This window comes from Accipiter gentilis, chromosome 8 (assembly GCF_929443795.1).
Source record: "Accipiter gentilis chromosome 8, bAccGen1.1, whole genome shotgun sequence".
NCBI lineage: Eukaryota > Metazoa > Chordata > Aves > Accipitriformes > Accipitridae > Astur > Astur gentilis.
The window spans coordinates 34,225,765-34,245,970 of NC_064887.1; the positions used below are offsets into that span (position 1 = coordinate 34,225,765).

At 44.8% G+C, this 20,206-nt stretch overlaps 1 protein-coding gene across 12 annotated transcripts in view; it reads left to right on the forward strand.

Annotated features, from left to right (window-relative positions):
• Positions 1-20,206, forward strand: part of LOC126041824 (sterol O-acyltransferase 1-like) — a 57,999-nt gene that overhangs the window by 22,296 nt on the left and 15,497 nt on the right. For 6 of the 12 annotated variants that reach the window (XM_049808089.1, XM_049808093.1, XM_049808091.1 and 3 more), the window contains 7 exons: positions 443-488; positions 1,607-1,736; positions 2,140-2,237; positions 2,742-2,840; positions 3,343-3,478; positions 4,306-4,451; positions 5,318-7,204. In XM_049808089.1, coding sequence (XP_049664046.1) covers positions 443-488; positions 1,607-1,736; positions 2,140-2,237; positions 2,742-2,840; positions 3,343-3,478; positions 4,306-4,451; positions 5,318-5,374 — 712 coding nt within the window. In that variant the 3' untranslated portion in view covers positions 5,375-7,204. Of the gene's footprint in view, positions 1-442; positions 489-1,606; positions 1,737-2,139; positions 2,238-2,741; positions 2,841-3,342; positions 3,479-4,305; positions 4,452-5,317; positions 7,205-10,507; positions 10,662-11,127; positions 11,313-11,683; positions 11,785-12,425; positions 12,553-12,909; positions 12,996-14,155; positions 14,213-14,332; positions 14,439-15,169; positions 15,292-15,806; positions 15,948-16,383; positions 16,489-18,254; positions 18,376-18,974; positions 19,077-20,206 lie in introns of those variants that run through there. The other 6 variants (XM_049808084.1, XM_049808087.1, XM_049808088.1 and 3 more) reach the window with 3 other exon arrangements.

Genomic DNA, 20,206 nt, shown 5'->3' on the forward strand with positions numbered 1-20,206 from the left:
GATACGCAGTTCCTGCAGTAGGCTTGTGTGTTGTTTTACATGGTGCTAATAAGCAGCCCTCTCGAGTTTGAAGAGAGAGGTTGAAGCCTTTAAAACTGGGAACTCCCAAACTTTTCCGTACTTTGCTGGGTTGCACTTCAACAGTGTCGAGTCAGCAGTCTTTTACGTGACTATCGGGCAGATCACCACCTCCTACGTAATTGCATAATGTGCCTTCCAGATACTTTTCCATTTATGGAATTGCCATAGTTGTCCTGCTGTATTTGAAAGTGAAGCACCAGCAATTTGGGCAGACATCTTTTGGATGCCAGGAGATTAAGAACTCTGGGATTCAAAAAACAGATTTTTTCAGAGTATAGTTTGGTAAAGTGAGTAACAGAAGGGAGGTGTTTGCTGCTTTGGGGTCCTATTTAGATATCATTTCATGTGTTCTTTTCCCTAGGAATCCCACGATAAGATGGGGCTATGTGGCTACCAAGTTTGCACAGGTGAGTAGTGCAACTTTCCGAAGAATGCACTTCCAGATATTGTCTGAACCGTATTGCTAAACAGTTCTCCCTTTGGCATTAAATCACTGTTTACTTGGTGTGGGCTTAACAGAAAAGAATACTTTTCAGTGACTAAAAAAAGAAACAGTGATCTTGCTGCACCAATGGTTGTGTCAAAGAAAAAAAAAATCCTTGCTTAAACAAACCTTTAGACTCTATTCCATACAAACAAAAGCTGTATGTGTGTGTGGGGATCGCAATATCTATGCTCTGGCGCTCTTTCTTTACAGTGATGCTATATTGTACTGCACTGGCACAGCTACCTGTCTGCAGATATTCAGACCAATTTTGAAATAATGAGGCCTGGAGTCCAAATCTTCAGTGCTTATTTGAGCTTAAGGTTGACCTGATCTTCACATTTCTGGACGTGAGCTTCAATAGCTTCTTGTGGATGTGTTTCCAAGTAATGGCTTTGCAAGGAACAGCATGCATTCATGTTTTTAAAAGCAAAACAATTAAAAAAAAAAAAGGGAAAAACTAAGCGTGAAAAAGACTGACTGCTTGCTCTTTCACAAAAGAGAGTGACAAAGCGCACACCTGGCTTACAGCAGTCAGAGTATTTAAAGCAGTGGCTTGCATTTCGACCTCAACTTCCAGAACCTGGGTTCATGAGCCAGAGAAGGGCTGAGGTGGTTTGGCCTGTAAACATCCCCTTTGGGCTAAAAGTAAGCTTTAATATTTGATTTAACTACAGTAAATATTTTTCAATTATTTCTGCCCTTGTCTTGGACCTAGATCACAGGATACTTTCCCCGCTTACTTTGGCATTGGCACAGATCTTTTATGTCCTAACTTCTGAGTTGATGTAGCTAGGAGAAACTTTTGCAGCTGCTGTAGTAGAAAAGAAAAGTTGATTTTGCTCCTGGCTGTCAACATGGTACAGAGATGGCTGTGGCTTACTTTCTGCCTGGACCCTTAGGGAAGTTTATTGGCAGCAATATAAAATACATTATTTTGACTTGTGTTGGCAGCTGCTGTTACTCTTCTAGAGCTGTCAAGGGGTGGTGTGTTAATTGTGCATTTTCTCTTATGGAGTCCAACTTTTGTTTTTGTTCCAGGTGCTTGGTTCACTTTTCTATGCCTACTACATCTTTGTGAGACTCTGCATTCCTCAGTTTCCCAATGGTAGTCAAGAAACCTTCAATCTTCGAGGGCTGGTCCTCTGCATCTTCAACTCCATTCTGCCAGGTAAGACCCAGATTCATGAGTGACTATGGAAGAGGCAGAAGGGAGGGGAAATGCTTCGTATGAGATGCATTCGTGATAGGCAAGGATCAGCAAAGGAGGTCTTGTGGGCAGACTTCAGCATATGGTGTTAAACTTTAGAGTCAGCAACACAAAATAAAAGCTTGGGTTTGAATTTAACTGTCTTCTAAGTCAAGTTCTAGGCTCTGTGGCAACCTTGCTGTTGCCCGCTGGGTAAACATGGCCTAGTGTGGAGAGAAGCTGAAATGCTTTTACTCTTTTGTATAGGTAGCATAAAGCTTATCTGTGTCAGTGCCTGTAAGAACAGTCTTGACTGCATTACATGTTCTTGCTTACAGCTGAGAGAAAACACTACAAAACCGGTCTGAATCTACCTTGTTTCTAGGTGTACTGATTCTCTTCCTGGTTTTCTTTGCATTCCTTCACTGTTGGCTTAATGCGTTTGCTGAGATGCTGCGCTTTGCAGATAGGATGTTCTACAAGGTAAGAAGCAGGAGTTATAGTTTATAAAAGCAAGGGTTACAAAGTTTCTAAAATACATTTTCCTAATGAAAAGGAAAGAAGAGGAAACTGAAGATTGTTTTACCAAACAAAACATCCACAGGTTTTTGCTTCCTTATGCTGTTAGGGCTTAAGTTTGTTGTTGTGTTGTGGAACAGATCTGACTTCTACTTGACAGTCTGAATTGTTTTCTGTGCACAAACAGAACCAGCCACCAGACCTACCCAGTAGCTCTGTTAGCACTCTTTTTAATCTTTTATCATCTCAGCCACTGCAGTTTGGGATGAAACCAAACTTAATATACAGAGTAGAATGGTGAAAGTGCAATGGAATGCATTATTTCACAGTGCAACTTGTATTAGCTTGGTGCAACTTGTATTAGCTTGGTATTATTCTGATCAATATTTTTCAACTTGATATCCCAGAAAAGACCTGTAGAATGTTTTATGCTTAATTAGATTTATACTCTTTCAACTGTGTTTTCAGGACTGGTGGAACTCCACTTCCTATGCAAACTACTACCGAACCTGGAATGTGGTAGTACATGACTGGCTCTATTACTATGCCTACAGGGACTTCCTTTGGGTGAGTAACAAGCAGATGTATTCTTTTTGTTAATTAAACATTTAACCACTGAGCAAGACAGTACATTTATCAAGATGCAGCATCACTGTCCATTGAGAAGCACAAAAATGCCTTGCCTCAGCTGTTGTGGGTAGCCACTGTGCTTTTTAGAGATCTGTTGCTCACTTCCAAGTCCTTACTGTGTGTAAAATGGGCCTGAGCTGTAGGAGTGTAAGGATTGACTCAACAGTCTGAACTCATGTTTTACTATTTTGATGAGCTATGGTAGATACTTCATGAGTGGGCTCAACCTGAGTGCTTATGCAGGAGACTGGAAATATGCCTAAAGAAAAACACCTAAAATCCAAGGTACTCTGTGAAGCACTTAGCATTTCATGTATGCCTCTTGGCTGGAGCAGGCACTTCTTAGCTCAGGTAAAAAAACCAACCAAAAACAATGTTGAAAGAATGAAACTAAAAACATAGAGTAGTTTATAATACTTGGTATTCTTCTCTCTTCCAGTTTTTTGGTAAGAAGTTCAAAGCAGCAGCTATGCTCTCTGTCTTCACAGTATCAGCTGCTGTGCACGAATATGTTCTGAGCATCTGCTTTGGTTACTGTTATCCAGTTCTCTTTTGCCTGTTTACATGCTTTGGAAGTAAGTTCCCTGGAAACAGTATATGAGTGGGTTGTGGGTTTTGTGAATTGTGGGGTTTTGGGTTGTTTTTTGGGGGTTTTGGGTTTTTTTGGTTTTTTTTAAACAAGAATGCTTTGCTCTTCTGATGCCAGTTATCCTTTGGGCACTAACACACGGAACTGTTTCTTGTCCAAGAGTTGCAATTGTGGGTCCAAACTTTGTGAATGGATTTTTGTAGCCAAGTAGCTTAATAGATATATGTATACATACAGTGGGTTTGCAAGCTTGGGACTTAAATGAGCAAGGTATGGATGGGGAGGAAGAGAGAGAGGCTGCTGTTCATGTGACACTGTACATATTAAAATAGCACTGCTTCCTGTTTGCCAAGCCTTAGTTGAATTGCTGCATGTCAGCAGGCTGGAAGTCTTCCTCTTTAAAGTCATAGCGTAAGACAAGTAATGAGGAAGAGAGACCATTTAGAAGTTAAAGCTCTAGCATTTCATTTTGGGTGAGTTTGAACAAGTTACAGGGCTCTAATAAACTCTAGGCCACCTCTGCCAGCATGTTTTGGTCACCAGCGTAACACAAACAGTATTGATCCCCAGAGGCTTATAGCTGGGCCAGCTTGTTGGCAGACTTATTGGAAGTAAATGTCAGAATCATCTCATAGTATTTGCTCTACTGCCAGGCGTAACCAGATTTTCTTGCACTATACTGACCTCATAGAGCAGCCTTGTTGCTCCAGAGATGAAGTGAAGGGAGCGAAAGATCCCGTGAAATCAGTTGGTCTTTGATTCTTTAATCCTGAGTTTGTTTCTGAACAATGTTTCTCATTTCACCTCTTCCAGTGGTCTTCAACTTCATCCTTAATGACCGTCGGAAAGGGCCCATCTGGAATGTGATCATGTGGACATCCCTGTTCCTGGGCCAAGGTGTCATCATTTGCCTCTACAGCCAAGAGTGGTATGCCCGCCAGTACTGCCCTATGGAAAATGTGAGTGACTGGCCTTTCCTGTGGGATAACTGACCATGCGAGTGACTTCTCCTTTCTTGCTGTGGAGACAGGGCAGAAGTTAAATGGCACGAGCCTTTCTGGCAGTATTCTGTATCGGTTCATTAGGAGTTACTTAGTCTAGAAACTGTACAATCTAAGAAAGCTTTTTCTAACAAAAGTGCTTTCATTAGCGCTCTTTCTATGCTGATAGTATTTCACTACTTGAAACTGAGAGTGGTTTTCCCACATTTCTGAGGGCATAAGCCATTACTTGAGAGTACGCTAGGCCATTCAAGCCCTGTGAATGGAAGTGCAGCACTGGGCCAATGAGGTCAGGAGAAACTTTTCTAGGAAGTCCACAAAAACAGTTTGTTGGGCTTCTCCCAGGCTAGAGTGGGTGGCAGTGAGAATTGGTTGCCTACAAATGGTCAGTTTGGGGTTTTGTTGGTGTTGCGTTCTCTGACTTACAACTCATTTTCATGGTACCAGATTCTGTTCTACATAAAACTTCTTGCTGTCCTAATTGATTTCAGTTTTAACCAAAGGTATCCTCAGGCAAACTTATTTTAAGTTTGATTCTCCTCAGTTAAGAGTGTGCCATCCTGAATGACTGGCTTCTTGATGCAATATGCTGCTAGACTCAGCATTTACCTGATGTATCAGAACTGGGGTTAAGGTGGGTGACAGGCAAACAGCTTGTGGCTGTAGCTGCACTTCCACAGGCTGTTTAGTGATGATAAGAATAGGGTTGCAGGATGTGAAAATGTGGTTTATCTTTCCTGTTGGGGAAGTTCGACTTCAGCACACCACACCACAGCTGGTACTGTTTGCCTGTAACTAACTTACTGCCTCTCCATGTTTTGCAGCCCACATTCCTGGACTACTTAAAACCACGCTCATGGTCATGTCATATGAAGATGTAAAAATGGTACGCTCTGACTGTGTCATCGCAGAACATCAGAGTTGTCCTCCAAGTATTTGGACCAATGACCTAACTCACTACAGACTTTTTCTAAGGGAAGTTGTGCCTCCTGATTATTGGGGAGAAACTATAATATTTTTTTTAAACGTCACTGAGGCAAACCAGTTGACCTGGATTGCAACAGGCTTCATAGACAGCATCTACTAGGTGCTGTCCCACTTTGAGCCATTTCCATGCCAGTAAAACATTGAGCTGAAGATGGAGTCTACTGGAATCCTACTCATCCAGGGGTCCCCCCCAAGTTGCTGCTCTTCTGGACAATAGATAGTCTAGTCAGATTTGCTAGTAGCTCATTGTTGGCATCCGTCCATCTTCCTTAGCCATCCCTTTGCAATTTTTTTTGTCCTTTTTGGTAATGGGGTGTCTACAAAACTTCTATTCTTTGTGATCCTGTCTGCTGCTGTGATGCAGACAAGTGGCAGAGCAACAGAGTATTTGCCTCCTTGCTCTGAAGATAGCCAAAGTATTCCTGGGTGGCTTTGAACTGTATTCTATGTATGTTGGCTGCCTACAGATTTAAAATAGGCAGAGGAAGGGGGCATTGTCAGTTTACTTGTGGCTGCATTGGAGAATCAGGGCACAGCATGTGCAGCCTTTATATGACTTTTTACACTGAAAATTTGTTTTCTCTGTATTCATTTAGTTCCCAACTGACTTACAGCATTTTTGTTCTCTGAAGGCCCTTGTGACTTGAGGACTAGTTTTTCTTCTAGCTCTTCCTTTCCAGATAATCAATTCTCTTAATATAATTAACACATAAAAGACCTTTTGCTTTTATTTAGCAGGTGCTTTAAGGTATACAAGTTGTTAAGACTTTCTTTAGTGTGAAAGATTGGAAATACTGTGACCCAAGTGTAAGAAAATGCAGTCAACTTTACAGGTACATAGCACATTCTCATCTGAAATGGCTATGTCCAGTTCAATATGCCTGCACATCTTGGTGCCTCTTGCCAATGTGTAATGGCTTCTAACAGCGTTGGTGGGAAATGAGGGTTCACCCAGTGGCTGGAGTCAGAGCTGCTTTTTCATCTGCCTGCATCTGCTCTTATGCCAGTGGGGACTTCAGGTGAAGACCAGTTTCCTAGGTATTGCCCTCTTCCTTCTGAAGAGGTCGGACATCCTCCCATACACACTGATAAAGGGAGAAGCATTATGTGAATTTGGCATTTCAGTATCTATTAATTAGGCAAGGTCCCTTCAGTTTCCTTGTTCTGTCAGGTGCTAAGCACAAAAGGGAACTTACATAGTATTTGGCTATGCATCTCCCCAGTTTTACTGGAACTGCAGCTCCCATTATTGGACAGGTAGGGTCACGATGGAGGTACCTTAACTTTGGTCACAGGGATTTCTGAATTACTCAAATGTTCTTTATTGGCACTTCTTGGTAACAGCTTTTCCTTACTGACCTACAGCCTAGGTATTGAATACCAGCAGTACTAGGACTGTTGATAGACTTGTCTCCCAATCCACTTATGACTATCTTTTGGGCTTCTATTTTTACTAACCTGAGTCAAAAGTAATTTCATGAAAGCTAGGTAATACTTAAACTCTTCTGGGTTTTCAGCTTCCTGAAAGAAGGAATCCTGCTCTTCAGAAAAGACATTGTGTCAGGTCAAACTTGCCAAATACAGTGTTTGCATATGTGACTCTCCTCTGAAAATATCTTCTACTAGAAATTGTTTGTTGAAACAGTTGGGTTAATTTCAGAGGAAGGTGTTCATGTATGTACTCAGACTTGGCAGTATTGATATATAAAATCCTGAGAATGAAATGGATTACCGCATTCAGTTTGATTAATCTTAAATCTTTCACCTTACCTTTTGTGGGAGGAAGGCACAGAAATGCTGGAGCAACTAAGCTTCCTTCTTGGAAAAACAAACAGAAAACAAACAAAAAATCCCACCCTTTGGCCAAACTGCTTTGTCAGCTCCTTAGTATAGGATGAAACTCAGTCTGGTACTACTTAGTTGTGGTGCTCAAAATGCTTATGTACAGTTGTAATTGCACTCACATAGGGTGTGATGGATTAGGGACTTGATTTGTCTTGATGCCTGTGTCAGGTCGTGCTTCTGTTGTCAGTGTTGTCAAAAGGAGATCAAATCATGGTACTTTGTGCCAAGTTTTGGTGTTTCCCTTGCAGCTGGCGCTGTCATATTCCTAATAAAGAATATCAGCATTTACTGTGTCAGCATCCTCAGTGCTTGAAGCCTGAGGGCTTGAGCATCTGGCAAGCAAAAGGCAACCAGAAAGGGATGCTCAGCTGTTGCAACTAGTCTTAGTTTTTGACAGGCTGAAGGTTTTTAGCCTTGCAGAACAAGGCATCTGGCAACTGTGCTGTCAGGGTGTTAACAATTGGGATTACTTTCAATTCATGTGGGGTTTTTTGTTTGTTTGTTTGTTTAAATTGCCTTTGAATTTGGGCTTATTTTCGTATTTCTCAAGAGTATTGGAGGGCAAATACTAAGTCTTTTGTACATTGCTTGTTTAATTAGAGTCAGTTATACCATGTTAGAGTTTTTTTTAGGCTGTGAGTGCCAGAGCTAGCAATACGGTGTTCTGGACAATAATGAGGATGCTGAGGTTCACAACCTGCCCTTTACAAGTTCTTAATAATATATACTGTTTTCTGTGGTTCTTTCCAACACAAGAATTGTGCAGCTTCCATGGTAACTCCCTCAGTTCCAAGGTGGGAAGCCTCCAGCTTTTGAGTGGCAACCTGTCCAGCTGCAGCTCCTTGCTCAATAACATCACAAAAAATCAATATTAGTATGGTGAAATGTGTCCTGGCTTTCGTGCAGTGACAGTTTGTTCTCAGGAAGGCTGAACCTGTGCAGAGTCTTCATGCCTAGTACGTCCTTTCTGTTGGGGTATTTAGGTTCTGGCCTTTGGAGCTGAAGCAATCCTGCCTCTGAGCTGCTAACTGTATGCTATCCCGTGACAGCTAAGGCATGTGCTGTGTGCTGTGGTGGGAGGGGGGGTGGGAAATCCTGATGTATTTTTTTAATATGAAATAGCATGGATTATGTGAATCAGGCCACTCGCTAAAGGAAAACTGAACTGAGCTTGCACCTTCTGAATGTAGATGGGCTGGAAGGACAGTGGTCCAGCATAAATGTGAGCAAGCCCACACGCTCTGTGGCATCAGGGTAATGAACCAGCTCCCTTCAGTCCCTCAGCCAGCCGAGTTCAGCCTCGTCTCTTCTCCCTGTGCTTGCAGCCAGGGCGAGAAGCCATCGCTGCCCCTCCGCCATGGCAGGGGAGAGGTGCACAAGCAGAGGGTGGCCCAGCAGCCGCCGCACACTGCTGCCTGCCCCGGCACCAGTGGTTCCCTGTATGCAATCTGTACCGTGTTCTGTCACGCGAAAGACCTGTTTATAATCTACTGTATTACAGCAGTTGAAATATATTTTGCTATTAGGGGAGCAAAAAAAAAATCGCCTTGGCCTGTTTCTTTCTTCTCTGAGGCTTGTGATTTGGGGGTGTGTGGGGGGCCTTGTAGGAGGGTATAGGGGAGTGGGGCTGGGGCAAGGTAAGGTATGTGGGGTTGCTCTCCTGGGAAGGTGGCTGCTGTGGGGAGAAGGTGTGGGTTGGAGCCTTGTGGGGCTGGGGACAGAGTGCATCTTCTAGAATGTGGGGAGAGCCCTGTGTTTCCATGGTGATGGAGCCAGGGAGGAGTGGGCTAGCAGGTATGGGGAGGGGGGGCCCTCTGCTGCTCCCCATACTGGGAGGGGGGAGCTGGCCTACCTTGGGGGTCTGGGGGCTGCAAGCCTGTGGGTGTGATGTGGCCTCAGGCTGCCTGCACCTGCAGCTCTGGGGAGTCCCTGGCACAGCCGCCTCCCAGCCCTCTTGGATGGGGCTGCAAGTCTCCCCCTTTCCAGGGGCAAGGAGGGCAGAGGGATGGAGACAGCTGTGCCATGGCAGACCCAGGCCTGGTGGTACCAGGCAAGACTGCTGGAGGGGAGGGAGGAAATCGCCTTGGCTGGGTGTGTAGGAAGAAACTTTTTTTTACACAAGTCCTTCTTGAGGTCTTAAAAAGCAGACAATGTCAGAGCTAAATACCAGCTGAGAAGGATCGTTGGGGTTTTATAAGCTGCATATCGGCCATCACATCTCTGCAAGAGGAAAGGACGCCCTTGGAAGTGCTGGAGAGGAGCCCGGGGAAGGAGTTGATAGCTCTTGGAACAGACCAGAGTTTCTAACCTCTCCCCATTTAATGCATATTAAATAGGAGCAACTGCCAAATGTATATCATGTTGGTGATTTCTGCCTTTATTTGGGGCCTGAAAAGGATTTGTGTGCCAAGGACTTAATGTGATATTTTCCAGCTGTGTACCAGATGCTCTAAAGTGAAGTCTTTTCTGTGTCCTTAAACTGTAGCTGCTACAGAACAGTGCCATTAATCTTCCCATCCTTTTTGGTAGGAATATCATGTACTGCCAGAGCTGTTAAAGGGGGGAAAAAAAGTTCCCTTCTGTCAGAAGTTTTTAGCATATTTTTGTATTTTCCTTCTAAGAAACCATTTACACAGCAAGACAAAAAACTACCTGGCAAGATTACTCCTAGATTATACCTACACCCACAAACATATCTTAAGGCAAAGAAATGTAGTTAACCTAATTAGAAACCGCAGTACACAAGGATACAGCTGATGAGGAGGCCAAAAAGTTTTAATACCAAGAGCACTTTATAAAGAACAATATATATTGGCAAGGCTAGTGGCTGGGGGGGAAAGGCTTCAGCTGAGAATTCATGGAGATTATGAAACTAATGTAAATATGATTTTATTCATTAGTAAGATATTGCTAAGAAGAAAAAGTGGTAAGATTAATAATTGGAGTCAAATATAATTAAATCTCTGGCCCAGTTAAATGTATAAAAAAAGTGGTGGTTCTTAATGCAGTTTGTAGGTGGAAGAACAAGCATCCCTATGGAGGCTGTAGCAAAGCATTAGGGGCTTCTTCCTAACTGATGTACCTGGTGTCAGGCACAAGGGTTTGGGTTTTTTCCGTGATAAATAACAAAATAAGCTGTTAACCCTGTGAAGGTACAAATGTGGGTTTAACTCTGTTTCTAGATTGCTCGTTAGTGCAGATTACCTTGGCTAAGCATTAAAGTCAATTCAACATTCACCATGGCCACAACTGGAGCGCCAGTTCCTGGACCAAAAGCCAATGGGAGGAAACTGAGCGGTGCCCCACGGGCAGGCTCAGTCGGCGAGGACCGGTCAGGTAAGGCTGGGCTGGAGCCTGCGGGGGTTCTACGTCTGACTCTCCGTCCTTCCAGCTTGCCTTTAGCAGCGGGATGCTTCTCTGCATTAAGTTTTGCCTTTACTTAGGCTGATGTTTTAGGGTGTTAGTATCTTTGAAGAAAACTGACTGCTAGTAACCCACAAGAAGGGAAATGGCTTTACAGAAACATGCAAATTTTAGTTGTTCACGGCATCCCTTGGTGTCTGTACGTGACAGCTTGGTGCAGTTGTGCAACCAGTGCTTTATCTCATGGTTAGAAGGTAACTGTTGTTCTGGGTTTCACCAAAGATCTAACTGCTAAACGCAGGATTAGGTCCTGCTTGGGGTAAGGAAGCAGAGATCTTGTGATAGTTTTTCTTAGCCCTGTATTTTATCATCGAGTTTACTTCGTCTTTTACCAGCAGAACACATGCTGTTGAAATGGTTCTGACATGCTATTTTCCAGACGTCCCCAAGCTGAGGAGGGGTACCTCAAGGATGCTTGATCACATCAGGCCTGTTTTTTGCTCCCTGGAGCATAGTTTTGTTCCAGAAGAGGTTTTCCGAAGCCTGACCAGTGCCAGCAGTTCTCTCTACAGGCCAGAGTACTTGCGGTCCCCGCAAACCACCAAAACCCCAATCGGCTTCAGGGTGAGTGTGTTTCCATCTCCTGACATTTTCTGTCTAGAATTGTCTCTTCATTGGGGGTGCATGTTCATTCCCTGGGCAAAAAGAAAGTGCGCTGACCTCCTAAGATAAATTTATCTTGCATCGCATCACTTTTCTGACCGTGCCATTCGATGCAGATCCAAAGTCCTGCCTTCCAGTCCCTGCAAAACATGCTTGCACCCTGGTTGGTGCTGCTGCGAAGCCCTTGCCAAGGCTGTTTTGTCCACACCCGTTTCTTTAGCCCTGACACAGAAATAATGATGTGGAGCTTGTTTAGGCAGCCACCCTGACCTTTCCCACTCCTTGGCACATTTCTCACTGAGAAGTGACAGCCACGTGTGCCTTGTCTGCAGGGCTGCCTGCAGACCCCAGATCGGCTTTGGCATTATCCTAATCGTCGGAGCAAGTTCAGACACCTGACAGACCACCCTGTCAGTTTGACGGGTGCTGGAAGGTAAGCAAAGAAGGGATAAGGAGCCCAGGGCGATGGAAAGATGTTAGATCTGGGAACGCAGAGCTAGATCTCTCCCTTGGTCTTTTTTTTTTTTTTTTTTTTTATGGTAGGTGGCTGTGCTGCCTAATGTGGCTGGATGAATGGACCAGCTGTCCCATCCAAGTTCGGGCTGGAGAGATTTGAGGGAAAGATGTTTTGGGAATAATAAATGAAAGAGCAATTCTTGGAACCATGCTTCCAAATGATGCTAGGATCACAGGGATGCTCTGTGATCCATGATTAAGAAAAGAAGCTCTTCTGGCTTTAATGGACTTAGCAGGGAATAGCTTTACACTTCTTTGTAAATAAGCAACGCTTAGTGGTGCTGGGAAGCGAAAAATGTTTTGCTCTTTATTGGATGTTGCATACGTATGCGGTAGGGTGTTGGCAGCAGACCTGAAAAAGGGATAGACAATGCGAGGTTAATCTGCCTAAAACACATAATCTCATCTGTGTTTTTTGGCCTAGGGGAGGGAGTCCTGGCCATAAGCCTGGCCTCAGGCTGAGCAGGACAAACCCGCACGTGGTTTAGGCCAGCAGTAAGGGAACGGTGGGTTGCCTTCGGAGTGAGTTGGTGAGCAAGTTCTTCCCCTCTGTTTCAGGGATACCTCTTACCTCTGTGATGTTGCGACTGGTCAAAAAGCTAAGAAAGCAATGACTGGCAGACGCTCTTTTTCTGAGGGTGGTTGGGACCAGAGAGGGAGCCGTGGTACAGTCCTTCGTACTCCTGTGAGTGCTGCTGTTTGGGTGTTTTTCTGTGTGTGTCGCTAGCTGGGAGAAGGGAGGTCCTCATACACATGTCCCAGTGTTACCCTGATTCTAAAACACATCAGGTTTCCTTGCAACTCTAGCCCCCCGACTCCCCCACTGCAGTTCAGTGTTAGCTGTTTCAATCTGCCTTCAGACGTGGATTGTTTCTGTCGGGCTCTGGATGTGTGCAGTGGGAAATGGAGAAACAGCCAGAAAAGCTGCTACGAGAGCTTCACTCTCCCACCTGCCAAACCTGTGCCCTCTTTGGGAAGGAACCAGGAGTCTGTGCATATCTTTTATGCTGATGTTTTATGATCTCTCTCTTTCCATCCCTAGCGAGCAACCCTAGCGGATAGTCTGGTCCCCAAGGAATTTCACATCGTGAAGAACAGGGGAGTTTTACCCTTGAAGTACTTCGATGAGTGAGTCCTTTCTGGTTTACAAGGGTTTGTCCTCAACTGTTCAGAGCAGGGGGATGAAGTGATGAGAGTCTGAGGACGCTGCCCAAATACATCCCTTGCTGTTGGGAAGGGGAGAGTATAAAAGGGGTGATTGTGCAAATCCCATGCTAGTGACCAGGCTGCAGTTAACCCTACAGAGCAAGGTGGCCCTCCTTTTCTTTGTCCCTGCTGCTCTGGGGTGGCTAACAGAGAATTTCCTGTACACTTGTACTGCTTCTCAGGGGGGTTTCAGTACTTGGACATGAATGTAGAAGCTGAAGTCTGGTTTGATCCCTTGAGGCAACTTTTGGAAGTTTTTTTGCTGCTGCTGCTTTTTTTTTTTTTTTTTTTTAATTTTGATTAGTTTCTCTATTTTTCTTTTGGAATTGCTTTGTGACACAAAGTTGGACAGGCTCACGGTAGCTCTTACTCTCACTTACTCTCACTTTATGCTTGTATAGACCTGCTAGCATCTTCAATCTGACCACTCTGGGGTGGGTTTTTTTTTGGTTTGTGATCTCTCCTTGCCCCCACCCCCCAGTTTTTCAGGCTGTGAGTTTTGAATTGAGTTTACTAAGCCTTGCCCAAAAAAGGCTTTTGGGAGGGACTACTGAGACTCCCCTTGATCTCTGCAGACAACTTAATAAGTTTAAAGGAGGTTCTTTGTCATTGTTCAAGGATTCAAATACTAAGATTAGGAGTGACATCCTCACAGCTTCTTTGCCAACATGATGTAACAGAACGTTGTCTTCTTATTTCAATGGTGTCCTGTGATCAGCCTCTGGGTGGCTGGATGTGGATATGTGGTATTTTTCTGGCCCTACCAGTAACTGTTAAACCCATTGATCATTTCTTAGCCAAGTACCATGAGAGGTCTTAAAGGGAGAAGGTTCCTACAAGATTTCTGTCATTAGTGGCAAGAAGAAGGAGCTCCAGCCGGGGGAACAGCTGCAGGATGTCCAGTTCTCACATTTGGCTCTGGATGCTCCCACTGAAGAGCGACCCTGTAGAGCCTTCTCTGCCTCTCCAACCTTCATCAGCTTGTACAAGAGACAAAGAGATTGAAGGAGAGTGTGGGATCCCTTAGCTAGCACTGGAAAGATTGCTGTGTAATCAAGTTCTAACATTTGTGTTCATTTCAGTAAATACACAACGCTACTTGAAGACCGTGAAGAGAAACTACGGCTGTTCCCATCTGTGTAAGTACCATCCTGCATGAAGTTGTTATTGGAAAAAAACAGCTGTTTGAATTTCATTTCCTGGGAAAATATCATAATATGCTATATAGAGTAATGATGTGTCTCTTTCTGGTCTGTCAGGAAACCTTCTGGGAGGTTAGAGGTCATCCAGCTGATGGAGGTGATGGACAGCATGTTGGAAAAAGCTGGAGTAGACAAGCTAATCAAAGTAACAGGACCTTCACAGGTGGATAACTTGCTTGTACCTGGATAACTTTCTTCTACCCAGAAAAATAACATCTTGTTTTCCCTAGTGTTTATCCCTGTTGTGCTTAAGGTGCCTGCTAGAAGCTAGTTTCTGCCTAAGCCAGTTGACTGTAGGTCCTGTAATAATCACAGGTTTCCTCTCCTGAGCATCTCTTCATCTTTGTCTGATCCACAAAGAACAAACAGTTAGCTTGCTGGTGTAGGAAGTTACATTTCTGGCAAAAATGCTAGAAACAAATGCATTTGGCATAATTACTATAGAGGAATGAAAGCAGTAGCTGTCTCATCTCTTCTTTGGGAGATAGGCTGCTGTGTTACAAAATGGGCCACTGGAAACCTTCATACACCGAAAAAGCAGCTGTCAAAGAACCTTGCTTTGCCTTATTTTCTGTTATTCTTGCATGGTGATGGGGAAGGAGTTTTGAAAAGCGTAGAGCATTGCCTCAGCAGGAACTCCAGATGGAACTAGCAGAGAAGCTCCCATGGATGTTGATGGGAGGGTAGTCATGATAGTGCATAACATGTTTGACAATGAACCTGTGAATGTATTGCAGGATGGCTCTTTCCCTTCCTCTTTCTACCTTTAGTAGTGTTTTGCCCTCAAAGGGAAGCCTGCTTCAGAAGAAATGAGAGATCTGCCCTAATCTGTTGTTAAAGGAATAGGCTGGCCAGGCTGTGGAAGGCTGTGATTTTTCTTGCCTGTTTTGCCAGCTGCACAACATGCTGGAGCTGATGAAGGCAGAGCAGAACATCTACAACATCGTTTTTCATGAGCTGATTCGGCAGGTCAGCGTGGACTGCGTGGAGAGAGGACAGCTTCTTTCAAAGCTCAGGTCATCGTTAGCCAACCCTTAATCCCCCTCTTGATTTATGGCAGTGTCCTCTCAGGAGTAGCATTAGCTATTGCAGATCGTTCCTGATGTTCTTGCCCAGCAAAGCTAGCCTGTCGAGATGTAATTGGCATGCGGGCTGATGTCAGGAGTGAAATAGGATTTCCCCACCTAGTTAAAAATCAGGGCTAATTGAGCCTCTGTTAGGTAACCTGGAGCTTGAAGTCGGTGGCACTGTCACCACACCTGACAGCGTGGGCACCTTATTGGTGTGACATTCAGTGGAAGTTTTCACACAGAATAGCTGGTACTTCCCTCACGGCCAGGGTTCCCATGCTCAGATTACCACTATTTGAGGCAATTAAATTGTTCTGGAGTGTTTAAAATCCCCAGTCCAAACACTCAAAAGATTGCCTTCTAGATAGCTGCCTGTGCTATGAAAGGAAAGGGTCTTCAGATGGCATAAGAGAGATCTGCACTCTCAGGTAAATACCCTTTTTTACTCATTTGACCTGCAGACAGAGGTATGTGGGTCTCCTGGAGCGGATTCCTGAACAGATGAAGACCCTCTGCAAAAAAATGATGGCACAGCGGCTGGTCGACAGACATATTACAGAAGAACTACTCTATTTTAAAGAATCTGTTGGACAGCTGGCCAGGTCTGACTCCTGCATGTTCCTACGAAACTACCTCTATGCCCTTGGCTTAGTCCATTGATTTTGTTTGGTTTTCTAATCTTCCTCACATAGGAGCAGGAAGACAGTGTTATGATTTGAAGCAGAGCTATAGGGACCACACTTGAGCCTCCTCATGCTCTCACTGCACCCTCTTAGTGCCAAATAACGTCAAAGCTACCTCCTTTCCTTAGTGCACTGGAGGTTCATTGGTGGGGGATTACAGAAAGGGATTGTTGGAGCAATGTGTGTGCACTGGAAGAGGAGGTCTTCAAGATGCCTTTCACCTGTACAATGAGATGATTCTGTTGGAGGAAAAGAGCCTTGCAGGATAGTGAAGGGCCCACCAAGTCTGTGCTTGCCAGAGTAGAGACCTTTGGGTTGGGTTAAGTGGCATTAAGACCATTCCCTGCTGTTTCAGCGAGCTGTGTGAGGTACAAGAACATGACCACAAGGTGACCAAAGAAGCAGAAGAAGCTCAAGAGGAGCTAGATGCAGCCATGCAGGAGGCCAAGGAGAATGCAAAGTAAGTTGCTTTCAAAGTTGAGTTTGGGAGATTTCTGCAGTGTGCTGGTATGTGATGGGTTGACCCTGGCTGAACATCAGGTGCCCACCAAAGCCGTTCTATCACTCCCTCATCCTCAGCTGGACAGGGGAGAGAAAATATAACAAAAGGCTTGCGGGTTGAGATAAGGACAGGAGAGATCATTCACTATTACCGTCACGGGCAAAACAGACTCAATTTGGGAAAATTAACTCAATTTATTACAAATCAACCAGAGCAAGGTAATGAGAAATAAAACGAAATCTCAGAACACCTTCCCACCACCCCTCCCTTCTTCCCGGGCACAACTACACTCCTGGATTTCACCACCAAGCCCCCCCAGTGGCACAGGGGGACAGGGATGGGGTTTATGGTCACCACACGTTATTTTCTGCCGCTTCACCTCCTCAGGGCGAGGGCTGATCACACTCTTCCCCTGCTCCAGTGTGGGGTCCCACCCACGGGAGACAGTCCTCCACGAACTCCTCCAACGTGGGCCATTCCCACAGTCTGCAGTTCTTCACAAACTGCTCCAGCATGGGTCCTTTCCACGGTGTGCAGTCCTTCAGGAGCACACTGCTCCAGCACGGGTCCCCCATGGGGTCACAAGTCCTGCCAGAAAACCTGCTCCGTGGGCTCCTCTCTCCACAGATCCGCAGGTCCTGCCAGGAGCCTGCTCCAGCGCGGGGTTCCCACGGGGTCACAGCCTCCTTTGGGCACCCATCTGCTCCGGCGTGGGGTCCTCCACGGGCTACAGGTGGATATCTGCTCCACCGTGGACCTCCATGGGCTGCAGGGGGACAGCCTGCCTCACCAGGGTCTTCACCACGGGCTGCAGGGGAATCTCCGTTCCGGCGCCTGAAGCATCTCCTACCCTTCCTTCTTCACTGACCTTGGTGTCCGCAGGGTTGTTTCTCTTACATGTTCTCACTCCTCTCTCTGGCGGCTGTTTTCTCTCCATCCCAACTTTTTCCTTCTTAAAAATGTTATCACAGAGGCGTTACCACTATCACTGATTGGCTTGGCCTTGGCCGGCAGCGGGTCAGTCTTAAAGCCAGCTGGTATGGGCTCGCTCTCTCTCGAACACAGGGGAAGCTTCCAGCAGCTTCTTACAGAAGCCACCCCTGTAACCCCCCCCGCCGCTACCAAAACCTTGCCAGACAAAACCAATACATGGTATAATTTTCTTGGGGTCGTTGGGAAGGAGAGATGAGGACTGATTTCCTTCTGAGGAAGAGAACTTGGCTGTTTATGACAAATGCCATTATTTTGCTATAAATCCTAAACTGAAAAGGCCTGAAAGCTGTTCAAAACTTTTCTAGGTTTAAGATGTGAAAGTTGCATTTGTTGCTCAGGTGCTCGTATTTTCTTTTCTTCACCCCATATTCACAGCTGGTGAACTCTGTAGTCTAGCAGACCTTGCAGCTCTGAACTTCTGAGGGCCTGAGGACATCCTCAGATACCTAAGAAATCAAGGATTTAGGTGGCTGTTGTTAGAGTTGTAGCGAGTGCTTAGGCAAATGGATTCACTTAGAGAGATTTGTATTCATACTGATTGGAAATGCACAATGGAAAAAACAGAAAGGTGTTGTAGGGGCTCAGGGAAAAGGACCTGTGAATTTACAGGCTGTGAGGGAGGAAGGAGGAAGAGGAAATGTCTAAGAAAAGCTTCAGGAATTGGGAGAAAAACAGTAAATGTGAATAAGAAACACAGGTGCACATATTTCATTGTCTTTCCCTTCTTCTAGCCTTTTGGAAGAGTATCGGGAGTTATACGAGTTACAGAGAAGACGACTGGAAGAGCAGGTTCTGCTGCTAGCTCAAGAAAGAGACATTTGGAGTTCAGCTGCATATGACCTGGCTCTGAAGGTAGGTGCAGGAGATCAGTGATATGCTGCAAGATATGAAACATCACAGCCAGCAGTCTCGTTTCAAGGGCAGATTTCATCCCAAAGAATGTTTTTATTTAATACGATCGGGTAGTAACACATCATACTTGCCCTGATTTCCTGAGGTCTGTTGTGTTTCACATGTGGGGTTTTTTTTAAATGGAAACCAGTTGATTCACACAGCATTTTTGGTACAGATCTCCAGGTTCTCTGCAGGAAGAACTTCTGTGAAATGAGTATTTCCATTCAGAGATAGACTTGACTAAAAAGTTTCCTATTTCCCCATAATTTAGAATATTGTACCCAGATTCCTCACACTTCCTCACAAAGTATCATTCTTCATTAATTCTGTGCTTCCTTGTTTGTGTGTCCCCCTTGTTTGTGAAACTTTACCCCATTCAAGTTTAAAATCTGTTAGCAGAACTTCTGGGGCTGTCTGGGAGATCAGAAGTTTATTTGTAAGGAAAGTGGACTCAACCACTTGATCTCCATTTCACTGATGGTAAAGCTCCCACATCATTGTCAGATGCGTCTCCTCTCAGAAGAAAACAGGGCAAATAATAAAGGGGTTTTTTTCAGATAGCAGACAGAAACCAGCTCACATTGGTCCGCAGGCTCCATGTTAGTGGAAAGACACTGACCAGCGTTCTCAAGCATTTCGTAGTCCTCTTGGCCTCAAAGGTAGGGCCCTGCCTGTGATGGCTACCCGTTCAAAGTGTGTGTAGGGATGGTTTATGTAGCTCTATGGTTCTCAGTAAAGCATTGGGTACTTTGGCTGTGTCCTGGTTTCAGCTGGGATAGAGTTAACGGTCTTCCTAGTAGCTGGTACAGTGCTATGTTTTGAGTTCAGTATGCAAAGAATGTTGATAACACTGATGTTTTCAGTTGTTGCTCAGTAGTGTTTAGACTAAAGTCAAGGATTTTTCAGCTTTTCTTGCCCAGCCAGTGAGAAAGCTGGAGGGGCACAAGAAGTTGGCACAGGACACAGCTGGGGCACCTGACCCAAACTGGCCAACGGTGTATTCCATACCATGGGACGTCCCATCTAGTATAGGAACCAGGAAGAGGGGGGGCGGGGAATCGCTGCTCGGGAACTGGTGGGGTGTCGGGTCGACGGGTGGTGAGCTATTGCCCTGAGCATCATTTGTACATTCCAATCCTTTTATTATTGCTGTTGTCGTTTTATTAGTGTTATCATTATCATTATTAGTTTCTTCTTTTCTGTTCTATTAAACCGTTCTTATCTCAACCTAGGAATTTTACTTTTTTTTCCCAATTTTCTCCCCCATCCCACTGGATGGGGGGGGGGAGTGAGTGAGCGGCTGCGTGGTGCTTAGTTGCTGGCTGGGGTTAAACCATGACAGGCTGTTATCTGAACTTTCAAATCTTGGTCTAGTTTCAAATGATCATTACAATTTGAATTAGTTCACTCTCTGCTTCCCTTTTTCTTTAATCCATGTCCCCTTTTCTCTACCTTAAACTCTTCTTTTTTTTCCATTTCCTCTTTTACTTTGTGGCTTTTTTCGCTCTCCCCATTTCTTCTCCATAAAACCAAAACAGATCCAGGCTAGTGCAATTTTGGCCTCATAGGTATGGGGCTGCACGGTCTAGCAGTAGCATACAAGCAATAAGGATTCAAGTGCTCAGTTCTGGCATGTCCGGGGAGGTGAGCCACCCTAGACCTGTCTCAAAAGTTTTGTGAGGGCTGTGCTGTGGAATTACAGACATTTCCCATATCTCCGATACGTACATATCTCAAAATAGCTAGGGCAAAGGGAGAATTCCTCTGACTCTGATCAAAATAATCACAA